At 59.8% G+C, this 13,281-nt stretch overlaps 2 protein-coding genes across 10 annotated transcripts; both read right to left on the reverse strand.

Moving 5' to 3' along the window:
* Positions 1 to 580: 580 nt before the first annotated feature.
* On the reverse strand, positions 581 to 6,197 carry CDC20 (cell division cycle 20). The gene is made up of 11 exons (XM_064455311.1): positions 6,106 to 6,197; positions 5,557 to 5,759; positions 4,834 to 4,979; positions 3,970 to 4,066; positions 3,323 to 3,451; positions 2,738 to 2,934; positions 2,280 to 2,374; positions 1,697 to 1,928; positions 1,486 to 1,611; positions 1,202 to 1,319; positions 581 to 851 (listed from the first exon to the last, which is right to left on the reverse strand). The coding sequence occupies exons 1-11, from the start codon at positions 6,159 to 6,161 to the stop codon at positions 673 to 675; spliced, it is 1,578 nt and encodes a 525-aa protein (XP_064311381.1). The 5' UTR covers positions 6,162 to 6,197; the 3' UTR covers positions 581 to 672.
* A 247-nt stretch (positions 6,198 to 6,444) lies between these two features.
* MPL (MPL proto-oncogene, thrombopoietin receptor) lies at positions 6,445 to 13,164 on the reverse strand. Of its 9 annotated transcripts, none has more exons than XM_064455308.1 (12): positions 12,132 to 13,164; positions 9,827 to 9,959; positions 9,328 to 9,499; positions 8,842 to 9,107; positions 8,601 to 8,757; positions 8,307 to 8,436; positions 7,811 to 7,983; positions 7,559 to 7,701; positions 7,244 to 7,403; positions 6,981 to 7,068; positions 6,773 to 6,860; positions 6,445 to 6,679 (listed from the first exon to the last, which is right to left on the reverse strand). In XM_064455308.1, the coding sequence occupies exons 2-12, from the start codon at positions 9,851 to 9,853 to the stop codon at positions 6,485 to 6,487; spliced, it is 1,599 nt and encodes a 532-aa protein (XP_064311378.1). In that variant the 5' UTR covers positions 9,854 to 9,959; positions 12,132 to 13,164; the 3' UTR covers positions 6,445 to 6,484. The 9 variants fall into 9 exon arrangements, 8 of the variants coding, with proteins under 8 accessions (XP_064311378.1, XP_064311380.1, XP_064311375.1 ...); XM_064455310.1 differs by having other exon boundaries at positions 8,842 to 8,994; positions 9,324 to 9,499; XM_064455305.1 differs by having other exon boundaries at positions 9,324 to 9,499.
* Between the last annotated feature and the right edge of the window lie 117 nt (positions 13,165 to 13,281).

Here is a 13,281-nt window from a genome sequence, read left to right on the forward strand (position 1 = left end):
GAGGAAGTCACCCAGGCTGTAGCCTTTCACTCCAAAAGAAACCAAGAGCACAAACATCAATATAAAGGCCCTCTTTGTCCCTTAACACTCCCATTTCTCTAACCAGAACCTGTATCCAGCTACAGGCCAGGCCACTCCATGATCCTGAATTGAAAGAGTGAAGAGGTACAAAGAAAGCTAGGTTTTCCTGGTAGAGCTTTGCTAGAGGAGGTGCTGCATGGGGACCTCTACAAATGCAGGCTAGACATCAGCTTCCTTTGAAGGGCAGTTACTGCTGCAAGCAGAGAGCCCATGTCTGGGATCTTTTCAGTGCTACAGCTTCATACTGCAGGTGCAAGGAAGCCACAGCCCCTCTGATAGAGCTGCACTTGTGGTCAACATTAAGATGCAGCAGGTGACACACCTACCTTAGCTGGTACAGCCATTGCACAGCATCCTTCTTGTCACAGGAATTCAGGTCTGTGCTAGGCTCGGGCTACCTGCAAAATAGCCCTCAAGAGTAAGAGCACCACCCCACCCCGGTCTAGATCCAAGCCTCAGGGAGCCATAGCCTTTTCCATCAGACTCCACAAAAAAAAAGTCAAATTAAAGCTGTTTATTAACATTAACATTTAAAATACTGTACAGTATTAAGCCAGATTAAGCCCCCCTCCCCACAACAGCCCTGTGCACTCATCGGATGCCCTGGTGAATGATGCTGCTTTTGGCACTGTTTGCCTTCTCTTTCTCCTTCTTCTTTATGGGGTCCATCTCAAAACAGCGCCAGAGCCGCAGTGTTTCATCAGCAGCCGCTGAGGCCACTGTTGCGCCATCAGGGCTCATGGTCAGATTCAAGACTCTGGCTGTGTGACCTGAGGAGGAGGAGGTGTGCAGTCAGGGCTGGGCTGGTCACCACAGGCCCTAGTCCCTCTGGTTCTACCACAGCAGTCAAGTCTGCTCCCCTATGCCCCATGAGCCCCACCAGCCTGCATAGCAGTCCCTACACCAAGCTGCAGCATGAACTCACACCATAGGCAATGCATTTGGAGCAACAGTCTGTCTTCAGCAGCCCACAGGAGTGCCTCCCTCTAGCAGCGTGCCCCAGACACCATTCTGCATCAGTGATGCTCCAGGCTAGGCCACCAGTCTGCTCAAACCAAGGGCTACATCTGCCTTCAGCCGCCAGCATCCCTCCCCTCCCTGGGCAAAGCACCCAGCCTACCTCGCAGCTCAGTGACCTTGGCCATCGTTGGATACTTCCATACAACTAGCTGATTCTGTGCAAAGCCATGGCCTGAAATGAACTCCTTGTAGTTTGTTGACCACAGGATAGAACAGACCTGGGAAGAGGTAGTAACGCTGGTGAGACAAGCTGCTTGTGTGGATGCTCACCACCCAGAGATGAGCATGGTCCCCTCCTTCCGCATGCCGCTGGGCCTCAGGAGCCAGCAGCTCTGTGTAGGTGTCCTGCAGGTGTTTGTCACCAAGCTGACATTCATTTCTCACCTGGGAATGGGCATCAACAGCGCTGAGGCAGGTGCCAGAACACACATTCCAGATGCGTATGTGTCTGTCACTAGTCCCACCTCCAGTGGCGAGAACGTTTGACTGCCATGGACACCACGCCACAGCCTGAGAGAAAAGGGTTAATTGTAAGACATGTAAGAGGCAACCCATGCACAGTGTGCGCATATACTCACAGCAGCCCTGCACTCACCTTGACAGCACCCTGGTGCTGAGTGAAGGTCTGTACAGGAGCAAAGTCCCCACTGTCCCCCTGGGTGCAGGGCCAGATGTTCACCAGGTTGTCGTTGCCACCACTGGCCAGGTAGCGGCCATCTAGAGACCACTTGAGTCCACACACCTCTTGCGTGTGGCCAGCAAGTGTGGCCACATGATGCTCAGCCACTCTGACATCGTGGTGGTGGATGTGGCCAGTCCGCGCCCCACTGCAGAGAGAAGGCCTGCAGGGTCAGACTGGCACATATTTTCACCAAAATCTGTTCTTGTGGTGTTGCAAGACTGCCATACCTGCCACTGGGTTTCAACCAGTGTTACCAGCATTGCTGGCCTGTTGACATGAGCAAAGCAGCCACAGAAGCCCTTCACAACTTCAGCACAGAGGGCAAGAGAAAAGAGAGCCTACCTTCCTGCAGTTCCAGTAGAACAGGCTGATTAAGAATCCCAAGCCAGGACAGAAACTCCTCTCTGCCACCCCTAGCCTGGGCCACTCACAGATCTAGGATAGGAGTCTGCAACAGCTGGACACTGCCCTTCACCACCCCCACCCAATGCTTTACCTGGAGAGGATGTAGCTGTTCCAGCTGAGGGACCCCACACGGGAAGAATGGCTGGTCATATTTCGGAGACGTTTCTGCTGCTGTATGTCCCATAACTAGAGAGACAGAGGAATAAGTTCTCCAGAGGGTGAGGAAACTCAGCCCTGTCACTTTACCCTGGGAACCCCACTGCACAGGCTCTGGCATTCAGCCTCGCCAGTATGGGAGCAGAGATGAGTTTGTATCTCATGCCTACAGAACAGAAGGTAACTCCAGGTGTCAGAAGACCCCAGAACCAAGCTCTGCCTTGCTACTGCAGTTGAAACTGGCTGTGGCTGGACATGGACGTTTCCACCCCACACCAGTCAAGACAGGTCAGAGCACACTGCATCCTTCTTGTGCTAGCCCAGCCTTTGTCCCAAGGCCCCATGGCTCCAGTGATCCCTAAAGAACACCTCTAGTTTTACTCCTGCACTCACCTGGACCTCAGCATTACTTGTGCCAACAGCAAGGTAGTTTCCTTCTTTAATCCATGACACAGAGGAAACGTAATCATCTGGATGCTCCATCTGCAGCAGCTGGATAATCTCCCCAGAGGAGTGATTCCACAGATAGACAGAGTTGTCCAGTGCCACTGCCAGGAAGTTCTGAGAACTCCAGTCAATAAGATTCAGATCTAGAGTTTGGAAGAGCACTGCACGTCACACTGTGCGTACCTAGAGAGCCCTGCCCTTCATCAGGGCTGACACCAGATCTTCCACCTGCAGCAGGTGTGTATTTGCACATGTGCATGCAGGTAAGGGGCAGCCTTCTGGGTGTCAGCATGCCCAGCCTGTGGGGTCAGCTAGCCCTGATCCGAGTCACCCACACAGCACTCTGGACCACTGTTCCTACAAGGCTACTCAGGGATGGATGCTCCAGAAGTGGAGCATGCCAGCCTGGGTGCATGGGATACTGAAATAGCCCAGCTGGAGCTCCAGTGTGTTGTACCACACCATCCTGGGTGCCACACTCCAGCGCAGAATGATCTCAATGCCCAGCACTCAACACTGCAGCCTACTTACAATAGTCATTGCGGATCTCTGGTGCGTCCAGGATCCGGTCTGGCATTGAGGGAATGTATCTGCCATTCTTCCTGCTGGATCCAGGTGTCATTTTCTGACTGTAGAGCACTTTCAGATTATTCTGATAGCCTGTGTGCAGAACAACAGATTTGTTAACCTGAGTTACTGTGTCCTCCCAGCTGAGCGCTGCTCGCCCAACTAGAAATACCTTCCAGTGAAAAATCAAGTCCTGAGAAAAGAGAAGCTCAGAAGAGTGCAGTGTGCTAACATCACTGGCAGTGTTAACTGCTGAGCCAGGATGAGCTCCAATTCCTTAATTCACAGGAATAAGTTTAACTGACAAGCGCTTGGTTTTCTGTATCCCATTATGTTTGGTGACAGTTAAGCTACAAAGTGCACAGAGTGTTTCTTGCTTTTGCAGACGTCAGGAAGGTTTGCCACCTGCAGAACAAGTGAGCAACTGGCAGTCATTCCAACTTTGGTAAATAAATTCACCATAGCTGTTATACAGCCCCACAACCTCAGAAAACATGGGGAGACTCTGGTGTGCACAGAAGCTCTAAGAAGCCAGGTGATCTCTCTTGTGTTGCTGTTCCCCTGCTCAGATCTCTCCAGCTGAGTCAACTCATGCAGACCCTGTATCATACCTTCTGGAGCATTCTGTGGCTTTCCGCTGAGGCGGAGGATCTTTGCCTCTTCTATATCAAAGCCATTCAGGTTCACTGCCCAGGCTTTCTGTTGCTCCTGCAGAGACAAACCACCCTCAGTGAGATGCAATTGAAACACAAAGCCCATGATGCACTCAAAGCAGCAGCTGGCAGAGCATACACCTAAGCCCCCTCCTCCTAGAATCAGGAGGCATACAGCTGTGCTGTGGGAGTCAGCTACAGAACAGCAGCTCAAAGTAGTTTTTCTTCAGACATTGGCACACTGTCCTGCTCACATTTTCATACAGAAGAGTGGCAAATTCATTGTCTCATTGCTAATGGGAAAAGCCACAGCCACAAGGGACCACATACTTCATAAACACAGTTCAGAACACAGTGTACATATTCCAGAATAGCTCCCCATGCAGCCATTGTCCTACAATAGCTACCACTAGCAGTTTCACTGTGCACAGACTCAGTTCTGTGTCTCTGTAGCCTGCTATATTTTAAAGCCTCATTAGCCCAAACTTGAATTTTGCTAGCAGAAGCAGCACAGGCTAGAGTGAGTGGAAGCAGAGGTGTAAGGCTCTATGCTCTTCCCCGTGCCTAGGGAAGCATCCCTATGGAGCAGGTACGCCCAGGCTCCAGTGGAGCAGCTGTGTACCTGTTCCATTTGCAGGCTGTACAGCTTCCACCTCACCCCAGGCTCCTAAAGACCAGAGCTGGAAGCAGTGGTGGCTGCAGCTGTCAGCCCCATGCACCCACTTGATAGAACTTACAGACTGCTTCTCTTGTAAAAGGCAAAGAAGGATTAGGTGTTTGGTGGTGATCATTGTAGTAATTTTTACTTAGCAATATACTCACCTTCTTGGTAGGTGAATCCTCAGCAGGGTCATTCTCTTTGGTTAGGAGAAAATTGGCCATCTCCATCTGCATAGTGCTGCGGTTGGGAATATAGCGATCCCCCCCGGCTTTTGTTGGGGTGCTTTGGATTTTGGATCCAGATTTACCTGCATTCACATGCATAAATATTGTTTTACAGCTATTGAACAGCCTGTATTTGAGCTTTCAAGAGACAGCAAGCCCAGCACTCTTCCACATCACACCTACCAGACAAGTAGGACTTTCAGAGCTCATGCCATCTGGTCACAATTAACACATATTTCTGGCCCCCTGATGTAGTGACACTAAGCTCTGGTTAGGGACTACCAGGAGACAACTCCTTGGGTCTAGTCCGACAATTCCAGAGTTCACACATAAGGGGAGGATGCAAAAACACTCTTACAGCATGTAAAGTTGTCAGCAGAGTCCTACCCACACTTGTCCCAACACAAAGCTGTGCCAGCAAGGCTCAGCTGGGGGGTCAGCAGGTTACCCAGCTGCGGTGCACAGAGCTCTGCCCACCTCTTGCTGGGAGGGAGAAGGTGGGTGACTCCCAGGAGCCATGCAGTGCAGCCCACCTCCTCCTGCCTGACCGGGGCCGGCTAGGGCAGCCTGGCACGGAGCCCAGAGCCCCACGGCTACAGGCGAGCAACCCCAGCGACGCTACCCCCCGCCCAGCCTATGCCGCTGGTCACCGCCGCTCACCGGGTGTCCTGGACGGTGTCTTGCTGGAGCTGTGCGAGCGGTTAGCCGGCTTCATGGGCGACACTCCGGCGGCGGGGCTGGGCCCGGGGGCACCGCTCTCCTTGGCCTTGCGTTGCCACCGCGCGGGCGGCGCGTTAGGGATCGGCGTGTCCAGCTTCAGCAGCCCGTGGAGGTCCGCCTCGAACACGAACTGCGCCATGGCACTACGGACGGGCGGCGTCAGCCTCCTCCGCCGGCTCCCCACCCCGGCCGCCCCCCGGGGCCCTCTCCGCCACACGGCATGCCATGTCCCCCAGGCCGCCCCCCGGGGCCCTCTCCGCCACACGGCATGCCATGTCCCCCAGGCCGCCCCCCGGGGCCCTCTCCGCCACACGGCATGCCATGTCCCCCAGGCCGCCCCCCGGGGCCCTCTCCGCCACACGGCATGCCATGTCCCCCAGGCCACCCCTCCGCAGCCTCCCCCCCGGCCGCCCCTCAGGCCCCCTCGCCGCTATGGAAGGGTCTGTTTCTCTCCCAGCCCGCTCCGCCCCATGCCCCGCCGCCCCTCACCTCCGCTCCACCGTTACGGCTCGCGCAACCCCCCCACGCGCACACCGCGGCAGCATTTAAACTCTGCTCGGCCACTCCTCCCATTGGCCGCTTCAAACCCAACCGCCGCTCGTTACCACGGCGACCAGTGCTAGCCGCGCCGCGATTGGCTGAGTGGCGCGGCGGGGCGGGGCTGTCCCCGCCGGGCGGCTGCGCGTGCCGCTAGGGGGCGGGGCGGCGTAGCGTGGCACGGCACGGTGTAGCATGGCGGCGGCGCTGTCGTTGCTCCGCATCCCGGGGCGGGGGGGGCTCGGAGTGGGGGGTTCGGGACGCCGCGAAGGAGGGAGCGAGGGGGCCGGGTGGCTGTTCGATTTGTTTATGTGGCGGCGGGGGGCGCGGCTCAGGGTGGCCCGCGCGGCTCCCAGCCGCTCATGAGCAGGTAGGACTGGTTGGCGATGTCGGTGCTGGGCAGGCGGCCGGCAGCGTGCCCCGGCGGCGGGGGCGGCGCGGCCGCCTCCCCCCGCGGGCCGGGCAGCACCTCCAGCAGGCAGGGCAGGACGGCCTCCTCCGGCGGCTGCTTGTAGAAGGCGTTGGCCTTGGGGGGAGAGAGAGGGAGCGCGGTGGGGGCGGCCCTTGGAGCCGCCCCCCGGGGGGCTCAATGCGTGGGGCTCTGCGCCGGCCCCCTCACCTGCCCGTGCTTGCTGCTCTCGTGGAGGAAGCTGCCCAGTGCGCGGTGCAGGTCAGGGACGGGGGGCCATAGCTTCTGCTTCACGTTGCTGGATGCGGGGAAGGGGGTGGTCGAAGACAAACCGCAGTCCTGGGGTGCCCCGACGCCCTCTGGCGGGGCGCCCAGGCCTGGTGCTGGACCCCCCACCTGCACCAGCCACAGCCCTTACCTGTAGAGTGAGGGGAAGGTGCACCGCAGCCCCAGGAGCACTCCTGTGAAGAGCAGCGGCACCACCGTAACGCTCGGGATGATCCAGCCTGCGTTCGAGGGGGATTGCTGGGACTGTAGCCCTTCCCAGACCTGCCACCACCAAGCCCCTCGCAGCCCTGTCACCCTCCACCCAGTGCTCTCCAGCCCATTTCCAGCGCTTTCTCCTGCCCTTGACCATGTGGCTCCTCTGGCTGCAGCCTCCGCTCCTGCCCTGTCCCTTACCCGCATCAGCCGTGGCATCTACCACGGCAGGTTTGGACCAGGCGCTCCAGCTGCCCTGGTACCATGGCCCGCTGGGCTGCGCCCGCACCTGGGCGCAGTAGCGGGCACCTGGTCGTAGGTCCAGGACTTCTTTCCTGGCTGCCCGCGGGACCTGCAGGACCTGCAGGGCAGAGCCGAGCTGGAGATGAGAGCTGCTGTGGGGTGGCTGAGGGGCAGTGATGGGTGCGGGTCTGTCCTGCCTGACCCCATGTGGGCCATGTGATGGCAGTGGAGGTGGGCAGGACTGCTCGGGGGGGAACCCCAGCCATGCCTTACCTTCCAGTCATAGCTGTTCTCCACAGCATAGCGGACCTGGTAGTCCAGATGCTCCGCAAGTGCCTCCAGGGGTGGCAGCCACTGCAGGCTCAGCTGGCCCTGCGACACCGTCGCCTGCGTGAGCTGCGGGGCATCTGTGAGCACTGTTGGGGATGGGGGCATGTTGCTGCCATGGAATGGGACGTGGGACACTGTGTCCCTTGCTAGCCAAATGTGGGCAAGGGGAGGGGCTGTGGTTGCACTGGGACTCACCAGCCTGGTGCAGCCAGAAGGGTTCCTTGAAGTAGCTGAGTGTGGGCAGCCTGTGAGGCTGGGTGACATTCACCAGGACAGAGATGGCGCTGCCAGCCTGGGGCTGGAAGGTGCAGGAGTGGGTGCCCTGTGCCCCCACACTCACCTCCTCACACTGCTGCCATCCGTCTTCCCTGCAGGAGGAGCGGGGAGCCAGTCAGCTCCATCGTGGTGTTCCCCACTCCCCTTGCCTGCTGCCAGCCCTGCTCTGGGGCTACCCTGACCCCACAGACGGTGCTGCCTCGCTCCTCCTGCACTTGCCCAGGAAAGCCCGTGGTTGAGGGGCAGTGTGGCTGGGGGTGGTGGTGGTGGTGGGGAGGTATGAGTTTGATGGTGCCAGGGCAGGGCATAGAGCCAGGTGGCACAGTGTGGGATGTGGGACACTGAGAAGGGGCTGGTGATCCCTGGGATGCGCTGCCCCTCTGCCTGAGTGCCATGTCCCCACCATGCCCCTTACCTTGTGCTGGCCCCGCTCGGAGATGCCTGGTAGAAGAGCTGGTGGGAGCCGTGGGGCTCTGCGGGGTCCCAGCTCCACTCACAGCGCACATGCTGCAGGTCAGGGGTGCTGCAGCACAGCCCAATGTCTCCTGGGCAGGCGAGAGCCAGGACAGGGAGGGGGCTGGTTACTCCCAGCCCCCTGAAACTTGGGTGCTGCACCTTGCTTACCCCAGACCCCCACCACTCACAGCCCAGGTTTGGGTGCCTCCCCGCCATGCCAACCAGCATCCTGGCGGTGGGGATGGCCGCTCACCAGGGGAGCGGGGTGTCTCCGCAGCCACTGCCTGTGACCAAGGCCCCCAGACACCATCCATGGAGATGCCGTCAGGCTTGCTGCGCACCTGGATGTGGTACCTCACCCCCGGCTGCAGGTCCCGGAGGATCACCCAGGTGTTGGCCTCAACCAGGCCCTGCAGGAGAGGGGCGAGGCTGTGGAATGACTGCAGCCCCCAAATCCCCCTGCCAGGCCCTGGTCCCTCTACCCCTCTATGTACCTGGCCTGCTTCTGGGGAAGCTGCAGCTGTCCCCACTGTGGATGCGTGGGTGCTGCTGGCTGGCTGGCTGGAGGGGTCCCGGGGGCGCTGCCTGCTGGGGTCCAAGCCGGTACTGCAGGGAGTCTCTGGCGAGCTGGCAGGGCAGCACCGCACCTCATAGAGGAAGAAGTTCAGGTAGTCGGCGAGTGGCGGCTGCCACGACACATGGAGCTGCCCTGCAGCCCCGGCCCAGCGGGCCATGATGTTCACTGGGGGGGCGATGAGACCTGCAGGGAACATGCAGGGGCATTTGCCCTCCTGCGGCAGCCCCCATCTGGGCACCCCTTGGTCCTGCTGGGGGACACATGGCAGTCCCCGCTGGGGCTGCCTCTGTGCCCGGCGTGCAGGGTGCTGCCAGCCCCTGCGTCAGGCAGAAGGGCAGGGACCCAGGTCTGGGGACTGTCCTGGTGTCACACAGGTATTGCCTGGTGGGAGGGACTCACCCACCGCGTCCACGCTGAGCTCCCGCCAATACTTGGTCTGGTTGGTGGTGGCATCCAGGACGCAGAGGTGGAGCTGGGTGAAAAGCCGCACGTCCTGGCCGGGGAAGATGCAGACGTGCCGCATCCTGCTGGCCCCGTGGCGCCACGTGGAGAGCGTGCATGCCTTGGGCGCGTCCCTGAGGAATGGAGAGCAGGGTCCTGCAGCACCCCATGCCTCCTGCCCAGGGCCAGCCTGGGGCATGGTACTGAGATGTCGGTATCACCAGCTCCTTCCCTGTGTCCCCAACCACTGCAGGGCACTGTCCCCATGGGACTGAGGGACAGTCACGGTCCCAGCCCTGCCACAGGGTTTGTGGTGGCTGCTATGTATCTCCTGTGGGCTCTCCACCGTCTGTCCTTGCAGCTGGGAATCACCAGGATGGCAAGGACAGCTGCGGCACCCTGAGCCTGCTGCTCTCTATACTGGCAAAGGGGAGGCTGGCTGTGTCCCCACCACCTCCTACCTGCTGTACCAGTAGTAGAAGTGGCATGTCCTGCTTGCCACCTCCTCCTCCTCATCCCAGAAGCAGGTGAGGTCCTCAAAGGAGCGGGAGAAGCAGAGGATGTCCTCAGGCACCCCTGCCAGCAGCGCAGCGTCTGGGAGGAACACGGGCATGAAGGAGTCCTTGGGCACAAACCCATCCCCATCCCACCTGTGTCCCCCCACCCCATGCCCACTGGTCGGCCTCCCTCTGAGGCCAGGCCGTGCAGGCACCTGGGGCTGCGTTGGCATGGCCGTGGGCATGGCTGTGGCACAGGTGCCCTCTGCCAGCTTGGCACAGCGGGGAGGGACATGGCATGCATGCTGGCTGCTGGCTCGCACCAGGGTCCTGGCAGGCGGCCGGGCTCTCTGCTGGCTGGGCCCACCGCTCCCCCCTCCTCAGCACATGGGGTCCTTCGGGACAAACAAACATCCCGAAATAGCCCTGCGGTTGGAGAGGGGCTTGGGGCCCGGCGATCAGGGGGAAGCACCCCTGCCCTGCTCATGCCGGAAGGTGCGTGGAAGTGAGATAAGGAGGAGCAGTGCCCTGGGGAGAGGGAAAGGGCCTGGGGTCCTGAGCAGGGGGGTGCAAAGTCCTGAGCAGGGGGGAATGTTCAAACTCTGGTCCAGGGACTGCTTGGGGAGCTGTGAGTTTCTCTGTCCAGCTCAGCAAGCTGTCCTCGCTGTCATTGTGGGGATGAACTGGGATGAACTGGAGCATCAAACCCCATAGGAACACTATCCCAAGCACCAGTGGCTTTGCTGGCACATGGGTGACTGTCCCCGTTGCCAGGGAAAAGGGGACAGCCCCAAGACGCAGATGTGTGAAGCACAGGGGTGGCCTCACTGCCCCCAGCATTCCTGTAGCACCTCAGTCTTCCTCACTGCTTCTGCCCTGGGACCTACCCCAGCCCTCTGCCTCCTCCTCCTCCTGGGATGTGCCCCCTTTCCCTGGGGCTGTCCCCAGCTGAAGGACCCCACAACAAGTCCCCCGCCAGCACCCAGTCCTACTCCATGTCCTGAGCACATCGGTTCTCTGCTCTGCACAGCTGAGCCCGCACCAGGTGAAGAGTAAGGGACAGTCCCCAAATGTCCTTGCCACCCTCCTGCTACCCCCCTGCTCTCCCTGTCCCTTCCCTTGCCCTGACCCCCAGCCCTGTTCCTCCTTTCCCAGCCCTGTGTTGTCTTTCTCCCCAAGCCCACGTCCCCTCCCTGCAGACCACAGCCTCCCCGCTAACTCCTCTTCCCTTTCAGCACCCCATTGCACCCACCCCAGGCCTTGTCCGGCTCTGTGACTCCCCACAGCTCACATCACCAGGGGATGGGCTGGCCAGGTCCCAGCAGCCTGGTGGCACTGGGACCCGTGGCATTAGTGGGAGGCCACGCTGGTCCTGTAGATTACCAGAGCATCTTTGCTGGGTGCAGGCCGTTTCCTAAGAAAAGCAGCCGCATGGCTCTGCAGCCCGCATCAGCTGCCCTTGGGCAGCGGCTTGGGGCATGATGATGCCACAGAGGCTGCAGACAGAGGGAAGATGAGCCCAACCCCATCCTTCCTCCCACTGCCCCTATGGGGGTTGACTCCAAATGTGCTCCTGAGCCTGCCATGGCCAGAGACCTGGGGTGGGGCTGGAGAGATGAGCAGAAAATCAAGAGGGTTTTGTTCAGTTAATGCTTTTTATGGTGTTATGGAAAGTGTTCAAAGGGCTAAGGAGGGGCTTAAAGAAAACATGGAGAGGCCTGAAATAGGAGAAAGCTGAGAAGTGGCTGTGCCAGGCACAGTGAGCCAGGCTGGGGCCAGCCACTGGCTGAGTGAGGGTGCTCCATGAGGTACCGAGATCGTGGTGAGGCTGGCACGGGAGCATTGGGATTAGCCCAGCAGTGCCACAGCATTCCCTGCAGTGCAGAGCTGTGCCATCAGACATTAGCTTGAATTTTGCTCAGTTCCTCATCATAACTCCAAGAGCTTTTGATGAGCAGGGAGCCCCTCTGCCACCTGTGTGGGACTGGGAGCCGCAGGCTGCCATCCCAAAGGGGTGGCCAGGGGTGGCCAGGGGCAGCCGGGTCCTGCCCGCAGAGAGCAGGGATGTCCCTTTGCTCCAGGCAAAGTGTCCCGTGGGTGAGAAGGAGGCTCCATTGCCCAGCTTGAACACCCCCTGCACACCCTCCTGGGAGGCCCCTTCCCCAACCCTGCAAGTTCTGGCTGCTCTAGGGTGTTTTCTGCCTTCACCCGGAGTGCCAGCTCCTCTCTGGCCCATCTTCTGGGGGAGAAAATGGCCCCAAGGACCTACCTTGGGATGTCACCGGCTCGGGGGCCAACGTCAGGCTGTGGAGGCTGAGCAGGGTGGCAGGGAGCAGCGAGAGCAGCCAGCCCCGGCACAGGCGGGCTGCCATCCCACACCCTGTGTGCCGGGGCTGCGTGTGCCTTGCTCAGCCCTTCCCAGTGCCCCAGGAGCTGCTGTGACTCCTCCGGGTGATACCTTTATCTGGGAAGTGGTGGCTGTGCAGCTCAGGAAGCCTGGCTGGAGGCTCCCCCCACCCCATCGCCAGTACTTCCCCGTGCCTGAAACCACTGTGCCGCGGCCCCTCCACCACCAGCCGCAGTGCCAAGAGAGACTGCTCCTATCAGATAGGTGGCACGTCCTGCCCTTGTGGCTACCGGCACACTGGGAGGCTGGAGTAGGAAGAAAAACAACCCCTGAGAAAGCAGGGAGGCCCCCAAATGGGGCAAGAAGGGCAAGGCAGGTAGGGCAGGCTGGTGGGCACTGCAGGCACATGGGAGCATGGGGCATGGGGTGGCTCCTCTGGCTCCAGTCTGCCCTGTGGTGCCTGGCACCGATGTGTGCCAGGTCTGCTCTGTATGGCCCAGCGGCACTGTCCCCATGGCAGGGGGGCTGCAGCCATGGGGGGCATTGGCAGGGCCCACACAGATGCTAGTGGTGCCAGTGCAGGAGCATGGCCATTGTGGTGGGGTCCCACATGCACGCTCAGCCTTGTGCCAGCTGACCACTGCCACTCGGTGTGGGTGGCTGAAGGGGTGTCCCACCCTGCCAGGGTGCAGCACCAGGGCACAAGGAGCGACTCACACATGCGTCCCCACCATGCCAAGGGCAAGTTGGCATCTCCTTGCCCTGCAGCAGCCAGGGACAGCACCAGCAGCACTACGGGGAGATGGGAACAGCCAGAACCAATTCATCACAAATTCTGTCAAACCAGTCCTGCTTCCTTCTCCATCTGGCTACTGGGCTTTGCCATCAGAGAGGCAAAAAGCAGAAAGCCCTTGGTTTGAGCAGGGCTGGTGATGCTGCCTCAGGTGCCATTCCCAGCCAGAAGTGGAGAAGGTGGCATACGTCAGGGCCAGTCCCTGTCCATGTCTAGCTGGGGACCTCAGTGATGGGGCAGAGACGCTGCTTACCGTCAGCTGCAGCTGACACCAAAGAG

This window comes from Phalacrocorax carbo, chromosome 6, assembly GCF_963921805.1.
Source record: "Phalacrocorax carbo chromosome 6, bPhaCar2.1, whole genome shotgun sequence".
In the NCBI taxonomy this organism is placed as follows: domain Eukaryota; kingdom Metazoa; phylum Chordata; class Aves; order Suliformes; family Phalacrocoracidae; genus Phalacrocorax; species Phalacrocorax carbo.

Bases quoted from the DNA above. Each gene is read 5' to 3' on its own strand.
- CDC20 (XM_064455311.1), bottom strand. From the start codon at position 6,161: ATGCTGCCGCGGTGTGCGCGTGGGGGGGTTGCGCGAGCCGTAACGGTG. The intron at 1,612-1,696 runs GTGAGTGCAGGG...CTTTTCTCTCAG, and splicing joins AGCACCAGGGTGCTGTCAAG to GCTGTGGCGTGGTGTCCATG. The intron at 1,320-1,485 runs GTGAGAAATGAA...ACCTCTTCCCAG, and splicing joins CTGTTGATGCCCATTCCCAG to GTCTGTTCTATCCTGTGGTC.
- MPL (XM_064455303.1), bottom strand. From the start codon at position 10,276: ATGTTTGTTTGTCCCGAAGGACCCCATGTGCTGAGGAGGGGGGAGCGG. The intron at 9,500-9,826 runs GTAGGAGGTGGT...TCCATTCCTCAG, and splicing joins TTCTACTACTGGTACAGCAG to GGACGCGCCCAAGGCATGCA. The intron at 7,069-7,243 runs GTAAGGGACAGG...CCTCGAACGCAG, and splicing joins AGATGCCACGGCTGATGCGG to GCTGGATCATCCCGAGCGTT.